Source organism: Chrysochloris asiatica, unplaced genomic scaffold (assembly GCF_000296735.1).
Source record: "Chrysochloris asiatica unplaced genomic scaffold, ChrAsi1.0 scaffold00106, whole genome shotgun sequence".
In the NCBI taxonomy this organism is placed as follows: Eukaryota; Metazoa; Chordata; class Mammalia; order Afrosoricida; family Chrysochloridae; genus Chrysochloris; species Chrysochloris asiatica.
In genome coordinates, this window is record NW_006408624.1 from 9606449 (window position 1) to 9619797 (window position 13349).

The window sequence follows — 13349 nt, forward strand, 5'->3', positions numbered from 1 at the left end:
AAGTTGCCCATCCCTGTCTACTCTGTGTGTGGAGGGGGTGGGAATGATTCTTGCTGTAAGGACTTGTTCCCTCTTTTGAGCTACTGCTTCCATAGGTGTAGGTCAAGTTCATCAAATTGTATGAGAATACTGTTTGTTTGTTTTTTCCCCCTCTTCTTTTTACTTCTGGTTGAGCTCTGATCATCCAGTCACTGAAACCAGGATAAGTGAGTATTATCTGCAAGTGTGGGTGTTCTTATGCATATGCCCTCTCTTCTTATCAGCTGGACGTTTCACTCTCCACTCTAGTCCTCTGTGGGTATGTCACTGAGTCTGGGCCCAAGAGTCCCCAAGTCGTGCCACACTGCTGGCCAACCAGGTCTTCATCCCGGTTCACAGAAGTCTATTGAACGTTGTAGGGCTTAGCTCACCACTTCATTGCTGTTTTTCCCTCCCTTCCCCTTATTGGTGGTCACCAATCACAGCGTGTACTCCCATTGAGTCTTAGTCTTGGAAGGGGGTTTGCACTGAGGGGACCCGACCACTTCGCTTTGATGTTTCCTGGGCTCTACTCCCCTTTTAAGGAGTCCTGGTGTGGCTCTGTGGGCTATTGCTTCAGATTACAAAGCCGTTTGCACTGCAAGGTCGGTGGTTCATGCTCACCAGCTGCTTTTTGGAAACCCTATACAGGGTCGCTATGGGTCGGAATCGACTAGATCGCTTGTAACAACAACAGCCCTTTAAAAAAAAAAAAACAGTGCCACTCTCAGTGCAGCTCCAGAGATACTAGGAACTTTTGACACTGTCAACCAGCCAGCTCCACCGGTCTGATGGGAAATGTAGTCCTCGATACATGGTCTGCATCCGGAAGGAACCTGGGCACTCGGGGTGAGCAGTGACTTCTGCACACGCGCAATGAAACGATAGCCGGCATTTTGCAGTCTTCAGTTTGGTGTTTTTGCAGAGTGCAGAGATGCTCATGTAGTCTCTGGACGACCGATACTTTATCTAGGCCTTAGTGCGGAACTGGGATTTGGAAGGTGGAAAAGTGGCAGGTATGAATCTGCGGGACTTGGACTGAAGGGCAGTGAGGGGAGAAAGGCGGAGACTGGCTAGTGGATATAATTGGCCGAAGATAAAACTTGATACGCCCACGTGTGGTGACTTTGTGTATGACTGTTGTTAAGTGCAGTCGAGGTGTTTCCGATTCCCAGAGACCCTCGATAGGGTTTCTGAGGAGCGGCTGGTGAGCTTGACCTGCTAACTATGCTGTTCAAGCCAGCCTTGCAGTCTAACACATTAACCCACAGCGCCACCCCAGGACTCCGACTTTGTGGGTGCACCCAAATTTGCAATATTTAAGAGAAAACACGAGCAGGCCTCCAACTCTCATTGGGCAAGTACCCCTAAACCAGGTGGGGCTAGAGCAGGCTTGTTTGTATTCTTGTCCTTGCTTATAAAGGTCACAGTGTAGGAGTCTATTCATCTCTACTGTATCTTTCCTAGTTTAAGCGCATCCATGACCCGACGGGAGCCTCCTACAGGCAAATTTTTCATCATTTCAAAGGAGCCGGGAAGAAACCCTTTTGAGAGGAACACGCTTTTCTTACGCTGCTCTCACAACACTCATTTGAAGTAAATGTTAATTACCATTTTTCATATGAACTTATTGAAACGCTACAGAGCTGATGTTATTTATCTACACTAACACAGCTTGTGTTAAGGGAAGAGCTGAGATTCAAATTCAGAAGAATTTTCTCAGAGTTGGATTTATACTTATTTTGAAATATTTGAGCAGTGAATGCTGAGTACTTTTCAGATAGTAGTCATCTTTTTTTGTGGGTCTTTTGGTGTATCTGCATATATTCCAGTGAAGACAGCTGATGCTGTGAGCCCCTCCTGCACATTTTAACATTTCTAGGAGTCCTGGTGTGGCGCTGCAGGGCAATACACTGGACTTTGCAAGGTCGGTTTGAACAGCAAGGTCGGTGGTTCAAGCTCACCAGCCACTTCTCCAAGGTCCTATACAGGGTCTCTATGAGTTGGAAGGTACTCTACAGCATTTAACAACAAAAATAATAATAGGGTATCAGCAGTGCTGGTTAGAATTCCAAAAAGCTTAAATTGGGTTTGTGCTGAAAATCAGGGAATCACAAGAATAAATAATTATTAGGGCTACTGAGAACAAGCTTTTCTTTCATCTTTAACTTTATTCATTATTTCTTTGGGATAAAATTTCTAAGAGATAAAGAAAATCACTGGTTCAAAAGTTCCCAGTTAGTTCAATAGAATAGAAATATACAGTATCCTTGTTCAAGTTCCATATATTCTTAATGGAATCAGGGAAAGATTGATACTTAAAGAATATGAACTTTTCTGGCCTATTGAAAGGTCGCTCTCCCTCTAAGTAGCATTTTCTGAGACTGCAGTGTGGATACTTCTGGTCCAGTAAAGCAGGGTTCCACATTTCAATCCTGGTTTCTCATTTCTTTGCATTTCTACTTTCACAGATTTCCAGTCAGGAGCTGCAGAAAATGATCAACTTTCAGGTAAGGTAGTTAAATCTCCCTAAAATTCATGTAATTGAAAATGAAATATAGACTGACAAGAAAAGGAAGTCCAATAGGAAATTTAAAAAATTGATTAGTTGAGATCAGGTCAGCACATAGCTGAATAAATTGAGCTGCAGGTGTGTACTCAGTCTTCCTGACAATCATGTCACATGGATTCCCAAACCCATGGCATTGTACATGAAGTAAAGCAAAATAATTTCTCTGAAGACAGTATCTTCTGATGGGTTTTTATATAGGATAATATTAGAAACAATATTCACAGTGATAACCCTGTGGTATAACATTTCCTATGACTTTGTAGGAATAAGCAGAAAACACAATGCCAAGAAGCACTCAATAAATAAACTCAATTTGTTTGAACCAGGAACCTAGCCTTTTTAATGTCCACTTGGCTCCCCAAGTAAATATTACACCTTTTTTTCAAATTGTAAACTATTCTTGAGCATTTTCTCTTTCATGTGAATCTTAAATTTTATGTTGAGCTGAAATCCATACTAAAGGCTGTAGTCTTTGATCTTCATTAGTATTTTAAGACCTCTTCACATTTAGCAAGCAAGGTTGTATATCTGCATATCACAGGTTGTTAATGAGTTCCTCCAATCCTGATGCCATGTTCTTCCTATAATCCAATGTCTCAGATTATTTGTAAGTGTGGTGAAAGAATACAAACCAGGCTCACATGTTCCTGACTTTAAACCATTCAGTATCCCCTTATACTGTTCAAAAGACTGCTTCTTGGTCTGTGTATAGGTTCCTCAATTAAGTGTTCTGGAATACTCATTCTTTGCAATGTCATGATCCACACAATCTAAAGCCTTTGCATAGTCAATAAAGTATAAGTAAACATCTTTCTGGTATTTTCTGCTTCCAGCCAATATCCATCTGACGTCACCGATGATCTTCCTAGTTCTGTGTCCTGTTCTGAATCCAGCTTGAATTTCTGGTAGTTCTCTGTAGATGTACTTTTGCAGTCATTTTTAGTTATCTTCAGCAAAATTTTACTCACATGTGATATTATTAATTATTGTTAGATGATTTCTGCATTCCATTGGGTCACCTCTCCTTGGAATGGGCACAAATATGTATCTCTTTTAATTGTTTAGCCAGGTAGGTGTCTTCTAAATCTCTTGACATAGATGAGTGAGTGCCTCCAGTGCTGTATCAGTTTATTGAAATATTACAATTTGTATTCTGTCAATCCCTGGAACCTTGTTTTGTGCCTGTGCCTTCAGTGCAGCTTGGATTTCTTCCATCAGTATGATTGGTTCTTGCCCATATGCTACCTCTTAAAATGGTTAAACATTGACCATTTCTTTTCAGTACAGTGACTCTGTATGCCTTCTATCTTCTTTTGATGCTTTCTACATCATTCAATATGCTTTCTCATGGAATCTTGCAATATTGCAAGTCAGGGCTTGAATTTTTACTTCAGGTCTTTTACCTTGAGAAATGCCTGAGTTTGTTCTTCCTTTTTGGTTCTAACATCACATCTTTGTATGTTTCATTATACGTGACTTTGTCTTTTTGAGCTGCCCTTTAAAATGTACTTTTCCGTTCTTTTGCCTATTCGTTTTTTTTGTTTAGCATCTCTGGAGAACAAATTTCAGAGTCTCTTCTGACATCCATTTTTATCTTTTCATTCTTTCCTGTCTTTTAATGACCTTTTTCTTCCTGTATGATGTTCTTAATAGCACCCCACAGCTCTTTTGGTCTCTGGTCATTCATGTTTAATGCATCAAATTTGTTTTTGAGATGGTCTCAAAATTCAGGTGGGATTTGTTCAAAGTTGTATTTTGGCTCTCATGGACAAGTTTCAGTTTTCTTCAGCTTCTGCCTGAATTTGCATATGAGCAATTAATGGTCAGTTCCACAGTCTGACTAATTTCAGAATGCTTTCATCACCCCAAAAAGAAACACCATACCCATTAGCCATCACTTCCCATTCTTTACTAATCACAGTCCTAATCTATTTTTGTTTCTGTGGGTTTGCCTATTCTGGGCATTTCATACAAATGGAATCATACAGTATGTGGTCTTATGTGGTTAGCTTCTTTAATCCCCCACTTTAAAGTTTATTCTCAACTTTTATCTTAATTGCTTTTTATTGCCTAGTATTTCATTGTATAGATAATACCACATTTTATCTGTTTTTTGGTTTATGGACACTCAAGGTTGTTTCTACTTTTTGGCTATGAATAATTCTGTTATGAACATTTATGTACAGGTTTTTTTTGTGTGTGTATGTGTGTGCTTTTCAATGCTCTTGAGTATATATATATATGGTAATTCTCGAGTCTTGCTATATAGCACTGTAGGATAAGCACTCGACCCTAAGGTCTGTTTGAACCACAAAGTTGATGATTCAAGTCCACAATCTATTCCCTGGAAACCCTGTACATGGTTGCTATGAGTTGAAACTGACTTGACGGCACTTAACAACAACATGGTAACTCCATGTTTAACATTTTAAAGGACTATCAAACTGTTTTCAAAGTGGCTGCACCATTTCACAATCCCACTAGAGGTGTGGAAGAGTTCCAGTGTTTCCACACTTGTCAAGACTTGTTCTTGTCTCTTTTATTTTAGCCATAAATGAAAGTATATATCTTATACTGTGATTAGGAGAAGATGAGAAGTGACTGCTAATGGGTATGGGCTTTCTTTTGGGGGTGATGAAAACATTCTGAAATTAGCTAGACTGTGGACCAGACCATCAATTGCTCATATGCAGGTTCAGGCAGCAGCGGAAGGAACTGACACAGTCCATGAGAGACACATCCATGGAGTAGTAGGTTTCATTGTGGTTTACGAGTAACTAATGATGTTGAGCATAGTTGTATATTTACATGTCTATTCAGATTCTTTCACAGTTTAAAACTAGGTTGTTTGCCTTTTATCATTCAGTTGTTAACCAAAAAGCAAACCCATTACCCTTGCTCTTTATATATTCTAGATACAAGTCTCTTATCAGATATGTGCATTACAACTATATCTTCCACTCTGTGAATTGTCTTTCATTTTCTTGATGGTCCCTTTTAAAGAACAGAAGTTTAACTGTTTTGACGCCCAATTTATCTCTCTCTTTTTTTTTTCTTGTCATTTCTGGGTTTTCTGTTATAGTTAAGAAACCATTGGCCTAATCCAAGCCCACAGAGATTTATTCTTACGGATTTTTCTAAGAGTTTTATTGTTTTAGTTTTATGTTTATTCTGGTACATTTTTTGTTAATTTTTATATGTAATGTGAGGTAGTGGCGTTGTGGGTTAATGGGCTGAACTGCAGTGTCGGTTTGAATCAAGGTCGATAGTTCCAGCTCATCAGCCGCTCCTGGAAAACCCTATACAGAGTTGCTGTGAGTCTGAACTGACTCCACAGCACTAGACAACAAATAGTGTGAGGTAAGGATTCAAATCCATTCTTCTGCATGTGAATATACACTTGTCCTAGCACTAGATGTTGTAAAGACGATTTTTTCTCCCATTCACTTTGTCTTGACACTGGTTGGATATTTTTAATGTCATATTTTTGTCTGTATCACAAAGTGTATTTCTGAATCAAATTTACATTAATAAGCAACTTTCTGCTGACTCGGCAATGAACATGATAATAATGCACACTTGAGTTTTAAGATGCATGTGCTGTTACAGGGATCAGTGACATTCCAGGATGTGGCCGTGGACTTCACTCCAGAAGAGTGGCAGCTGCTTAATTATGCTCAGAGGAAGCTGTATGGGAGTGTGATGTTAGAGAACTGTAGAAACCTCCTCTCAGTGGGTAAGGACAATGGGTCATTTCTTTCATGTAATTCACAATCCACTACTATTCCTTTCTTAGGACTTCTGAAAGTTGTGAACATTCTGAAGAGTTAATAAGTTTGACCCTAGTCCCCGCCATAGGAAAAACCTACTTGCTCTGGCTGAGGGAGAATTCCCTTCACATTGTTCTGGAGGGAACTGTTCTAAGGAAAATAAAAGTAGTGCCTCGATTCAAATACAAATAGCAACGTATGAATTTTCCTTTGGACTTTGATTTGACCATGATCAGTCTACCTTATATATGTGGAACAGGTGCCACAATAAGTCATTTGATCTGAGGATGGAATAGCAGCCACTGTGTACTGAGTGAGCGTCTGCTCTATGCCTGGTACTGTTTTGTTGCATTCGTCCAGACCAGCAGCAGACGTGGCTCTGAGGGGCACTGGTTGGATTCTGAACAAAAGAGGCAGAGAAAGCCAGATTGATCCCATCTAGCTTTATTTGAGAACTTACAGACAGAGGTCGGGCCCAAGATCCTTGGACTAGACAGCTGAAGTGCCAAACCTCATGCTGGCAGATGTTTGTGCGGGTAGTACAGGATATGCTTATGTGCAAGGATACACACAGGGGGATTAGGAATGCAGCCATGCCTATACATGGTGAATGGGGTTGTGTGTGCTTGTTACTGGGTTCCAGCTGGCATTACCGTAGAATCTGATTTGGTCTGTTTTTTTCCTGGCCCAGGACACCACACAATTAGATACGCTTGTTCTCTCCTAGAGTCCTTTGCAGGCAGGATCCATTAGTACTGTCCATGACTCTCACATACATATATATCTTATATCTGTTAATCCACTCAATATGGAGGTGGTGGTATTGAGCGTAGTCAGGTGGGTTCTGGCCTACAGTGACCCTATATAAGGTCTCTGAGAAGGGAGTAGTGGGTTTGAACTGCTGACCTTACAGTTCAAACCGACCTTGCTGTCCAGTGCTATACCAGGACTCCACAATTATGGACATAAATGTTATTATTTGCATCTTATAGTTGAAAAACTAAGGCTCAGAAAGTAAAGAAAATTTGCTCAAGGTCACACTTGTGAGTGGAATAGCCATAATTCAGATCTAGAGTTTTATAGTCCAAAGTCCCTATGCATAAGTCCATTCATGTATAAGGCCAGAGTGAAAAAGAAGCACAAGAATGAGCTGACAGGAAGCAGAGCAAAATCAAATAAACAGAATGAAGGCTGTAATACTTGAGTCTGTGCTATAGCTTCCTTTTTACTGAAGGTAACCTGCTACAAGTTGCATAGTATAGGGGTGGTGGTGGTGATGGTTGTGTGCCATGGCGTCGATTCCAACTTTTAGCGACCCTGTATAGGCTCTGTGAGACTGTAAATCTTTACAAGAGCAGAAAGCCTTATCTTTCTCCTGTGGAGCTACTGGTAGATTTGAATTACTGACCTTGCGGTTAGCATCCCAGTTCATAATCCACTGTGTTACCAGGGATCCTTAGTATAAGAGTGTTGTTGTTACAGAGTTGGTTCCAACTTTTAGCAACCCTGTATAGTGTCTTCACGCAGTGTTTAGTGGGTTTGAACCACTGACTTGGCTGTTCAAACCAACCTTACAGTCCAAGTGTGGCTGTTTAAAAGATCTACTCTCCAGGATGTTGACTTTCAGATTTATAACTGAGATCACCTTCATTTAAGTTCTTTTGATACTTGGAAACCCAATACAAGGTCGCTTTGCTATGAGTCGGAACCGACTCTACAGCACTTAACAACAACAAGCCCTTCTGGATAGCTTGACTAGTTGGATCTGGCCTGATTTCTATGAGTCTCTTTTTTGTAGGGGAAGGGTGTGGAATGCAGGAAGATTAACAATAAAGCTAAACAACCAGAGCTTCTCAATGACTTTAGGAGGAAGTAGAGAGTATGGGAAATATAGAATAGGAGGAGTAAGAGTGGTAATACCTAGTTGTTTTAAAACTTCTTCCAGAATCTCACAGGAACCTTCAGAACTAGGATTCACTACCTCCACCAATTCCAACCTAGGAAAAAGAGAAGTTCCCACCTAGGAGGAAATGAAAGGTCCTTTGTAAATTATCAGGAGAAAGGACTGTGGTCCAAGTTTAGAAAAGGTAGGAAAAAGACAAAACTCTGTCATTAAAGAAAATGTTTGGTCCTGAACTTCATTGGTGACTCTTAATCTCTTTGGGGTCAGAGAACTTGTTTATGCTTCTCTCTCCCAAGTGGAGAAGGGTCTTTTCTGTTCTAAATTCCATCAGTCATCCTGTAAAGCCCTAAAACTCAAGGAGGTACACATGAATTATGAGGAAGCTGTTTGTCTTTGGCACTTTGTCTTCAGTTTTGTGTTGCTTACTATAAACAGGATGTCCAGTTACCAGTCCAAAAGGGATCTTGAAGTTGAAACAAGGAAAAAAGCCATGGATGGAGGAGGGAGAGGATCCACATTTGAGCTATCCAGGTAAGTGACAGAAAACTAGGTTGATTAGAGCCTTTGGAACTGAGGTTGCCATTGATGAGTGAAGGACAGACATCTTTGCAAGGCTTTCCAGGAAGCACCTCTAAGCCACAGACCTTGGGAAATGACTGTGTATGCTTGACATGACACATTGCATCCCCAAATGGCAGCATTGCTTCCACTCTCCCCAAACAGGTGCTCTTTCTCCTTGCTCAGTCTTTGTGAAGGGTTATCCTTCTCCTCTATACTCTGGATCCTCACCATGCCTGCTTTATCTAGGCTTGGGCTTTGTTCTCTGTTCTCCTAATTCCTAAAATCCTTACTTTACTTCCTTTTGTGTATTGAATTCTGTCCCTAAAACTGTGTGTTTTAATTCCTAAATTCTATGCCTGTGGTTATAATCCCATTTGGGAATGGGTAGTCTTGGTTATGTTAATGAGACAAGATTAGAGTATATCTTGAGTCCATCTCTTTTGAGATACAGAAGAGATTAATCAGGTGAGTATGAGAAACAGAGATAGCATAAGATAGCCAAGATACATGGAGAGCTCCAAGGTACCAAGAAGCTAACAACCAAGGACCTTTGTCCAGTCTGGAGAGAGAAAGCCTTTCCTGAGATCTGACACCATCCCCCCCACCACCCAAATTCTGACTTGTAAGCTCCTAAATTGAGAAAAAATAATTTTTTTAATCAAAACCATCCATTTGTAGTATGTCTATTATATCAGCACTAGGTGTGGCGCTGTGGGATAAAGCACTGGACTGCAAGGTTGGTTTGAACCACAAGGTCAGCGGTTCAAACTCACCAGCTACTCCTTGGAAACCCTGTACAGGGTTGCTATAAGTCAGAACCAACTCAACAGCACTTAACAGTAGCAACAAGATAACAAAGATACTTCCTTACTAAATATAATCATAGTTCATTTTCTATATAGTTCATCCTTAAAGTGCAGTAAGATATTTGGATTATGTGGGCAAATTATTTTGATAGTTCTTTTGCTATACAGTTCATCCTTAAAAGTGCAGTAAGATGTTTGGATTATGTGGGCCAATTATTTTGCCAAGTCACAGAGAAACTCTCCTTACATGATTTAAGGTTGTGACATGAGTAGGGTGTTGCTTTCTGCCCCGGTCCTCTTACAACTGATTGTCCTATCACTTCAGATCACCTATAGTGATAATTACATCATTACCTAACTACCAAACCACTGAGAATCGTGGCCCAACCAAGGTGACACATATTGTGGGGGCACACAATTCAATCCGGCCCCTGGTAACTCTGTTCTAGGTTAAGCTCTACCTTAAGAGTGTCTATCCAATTTCTACTGTGGCTCATTCTTAGAAACTTGACAAATACTATCTTTGGTTTTTAAAAAATCTATGTAGCTTTTAAGGCACGTTTGTTGTGATAATGCCCTGAAGAGAAAGCCCTGTAACATTTTGTCTTTTATACTATTACTAAAGCACATTGTTGTTGTTAACTCCCTTTAAGTTGGTGTTGACCCAGCGCAACCCTGTATAGGATTTCCAAGGTGCAGCTGGTGGGTTTGAACCACTGACTTTGTCGTTAACGGTCCAGTGCTTATCTCATCAGTTCACTTTGTAGAGCCAGACATTGTAGAGAAGTTTCTTATTCATCCATTCAACAAAATTATAGTATTTTCATGTGTGTGTAAGTTGTAGTTGGAAAGGCATATAGACATATAAAACTGGATGAGTATGAAACATTCAATGCACATTAACATCGCAATTTTGTTCTGATTGTCAAAATGAATGCTATAATAGCAGTGCCTGTTTTAGGAGAGCAGAGAAAGTGAAGTTTAAAATTTAAAGTATGCAAAGATTGGTGAAGTTTGGTGTGTTTTTTAAGATCATGGAATAATGGCTCCTCTCTAAGGTACTAGATAGGATGCGAGGAAATGAAAGAGGGCAAGTTAAGGTGAGAAAGAATATGAACTAGAGATTGAAATTATTTAGGAGTCTAGAATTCCTGGAACAGGAAAATACTTGTTAAGAGCTAATGACAAGTACGTGTTTATATACATGGGTTAATATCTGGTGTAGTTTTGTTTACCAGAATGCTTACTCTGGGTTTTTCAGTTGGCTACCACTGATAGAGATTACACTAGGCACTAATTCCCACTGGTTGAAGTAGAGAGGAAATGAGAAAGGAACTACATCTTCATACTTAGACCAAACAACTCTGTAAATAAGTATATGCTAATAACTACAGCCTACCACTCAGTCCTGCTCCACAGAGATGAAGAAGGCCTGGGATAAGACTCTAGCCATGTTGTCCCAACACACTACATGAAAAGAACCTCAGGGGTGTGGGATGATAACACCCTTCGCTCAACCTTTTGTAAATCGAGCAATGGATTTGAAATTTGTAGGGATTTGAGAATAGGAGTGAAAGATTATGACATCAGGAGCAAAGCAGCTTTTTGGGGACTTGTTTGTTTGCATGAAAGAGGATGTGAAATCAGTACTTGTTAAAGTACACTCATACATAAACTTAGAGTAAAATGACAGTAAGCAGACAATATGTACCTGCACTAAGAATGACTTGCCTGTTAATGAGTTGCTGGACATTTGTGCTCCTTGACTTAGAAGTACCTGAAAGAATGAATGCTAGCTGTAAGCAGAATTGGAGTCTTGTCTATACATATGCCTCAATTGTGGATTGGATTGGGTGAGAAGCCTGGAGATACCGGCTTTCTCCTCAAGTGAACTGATGCTGTGCTAAATGATTAAGGGGAAAAAGAGATGTGACTGAGGAAAATAGGGATAACTTAGGAATTCGGTAGTGAAGAGCGATCTCCCTCATCCAAACTCTCTGCCCCCCCTCCCCAATATTTTCCCTTAACTCCCTTGTCTCATGTTCTTCTAATTATCCTGTACCTTAAGATAGGCTCTAGGTCTCTAAAATAGGCTCTCCTCTTGCTGTTAGCTAACCCTGCAGCATTATTGAGCAACCTTTTGACTTTCTATGTACCCTACTGGTGTGGCGCTGTGGGTTAATGCACTGGATTGCAAAGTCGGTTTGAACCACAAGGTCGGTGGTTCAAGTTCACCAGCCACTCCTTGGAAACCTTATACAGGGTCACTATGGGTCGGAACCGACTTGATGGCACTTAACAACAACAACATGTACCATGTGGCTATATTACTGTCACTCTGTAGGTCACAAGTTAAGCCTTTTTTTTTTCATTATTGTCATTTGCTCTAATTTCCTTTTCAGTAGTTTTATTTTTAGACCTCAGGAGCAAGAAAAATAAAGGATTTATTTCAGAATGGGAGACTAGACTTGAAATCACAGAATCATTTTTCTTTAATATAATTGGTGGAAAAAACTAACTAGGAATGTTTTATTGTACTCTTTTTAGAAGCTGACTGCCTACTTGTTGAGAAACCAGAGAAACACCAGGAAAGCAAAGAAAACTTTTTGAAGTTAGTTTCATTCACAGTCAATGAAATTCCAAATATGGAGAGACTCCACCATTATAATATGAACACAAGTATTAATCCTATGATACGAAAATCATATCATTATAAATCCTATGAGAAGAGTTTGCAACCTAATTTGGACTTACTTAATTATAGTAGTAGTTATACTGGAGAAAACACTTATGAATGCAATGAATGTGGGAAAGCCTTCAAAAAGAAGTTTGATGTCATTAGACATGAAAAAAATCATGCAGGAATAAAAGCCTTTGAATGTAATGACAGCGGAAAAGACTATAGCAGGAAGACACACTTTGAAGCTCGTCAGAAAATTCATAATGAAGAGAGACCTTTTGTGTGCAATGATTGTGGGAAAGCTTTTATGCGTAAATTTCAACTTGTGATCCACCAGAGACTTCATACTGGAGAGAAACCCTATGAATGCAGTGAGTGTGGAAAAACGTTCACTTGGAACTCTTCTTTTAATCAACATGCGAAATCTCATACACAGGAAAATTCATTTGAATGTAAGGAATGTGGGAAAACCTTCAAGTATAGTTCATCTCTTTGTAAACATTCTAGATTTCATACAGGCGAGAAACCCTACCAATGTATTGTATGTGGCAAAGCTTTCGGAAACACATCAGTGCTTGTTACCCATCAAAGAATTCATACAGGGGAGAAACCCTATGGATGTATTAAATGTGGCAAAGCATTCATCAAGAAGTCTCATCTCCTTAGACATCAGATCAGTCACACAGGAGAGAAGCCCTATGAATGTAACAAATGTGGTAAAGCATTTTCTCAGAAGTCAAATCTTATTGTACATCAGAAAATCCATACGTAGTATTCACTTTATAAATATGAACATCTTAAATGTAAGGTGGTTGTTGTTAGGTACTGTTGAGTTGGTTCCAACTCAGGATTTCTGAGGAGTGGCTAGTGGGTTTGAACCACCATCTTTGAAGTTAGCAGTCCCCAAGGAAATTGATAGACATCAATCAAAATGTTTGTAAAGAGCAAGTTAATATATTTTTTAAGCTTTTATTGTGAATTGAGTGATAGTTTACATGGAAGAACATTGGTTTTGCACTCAACCAATCGTATTTTGTTT

At 39.7% G+C, this 13349-nt stretch overlaps 1 protein-coding gene across 1 annotated transcript; it reads left to right on the forward strand.

Annotated features, from left to right (window-relative positions):
- The first annotated feature begins 2495 nt into the window (after nt 1-2495).
- On the forward strand, nt 2496-13115 carry ZNF684 (zinc finger protein 684). The gene is made up of 4 exons (XM_006867592.1): nt 2496-2528; nt 6200-6326; nt 8699-8794; nt 12178-13115. The coding sequence occupies exons 1-4, from the start codon at nt 2514-2516 to the stop codon at nt 13080-13082; spliced, it is 1143 nt and encodes a 380-aa protein (XP_006867654.1). The 5' UTR covers nt 2496-2513; the 3' UTR covers nt 13083-13115.
- The last annotated feature ends 234 nt before the right edge of the window (nt 13116-13349 follow it).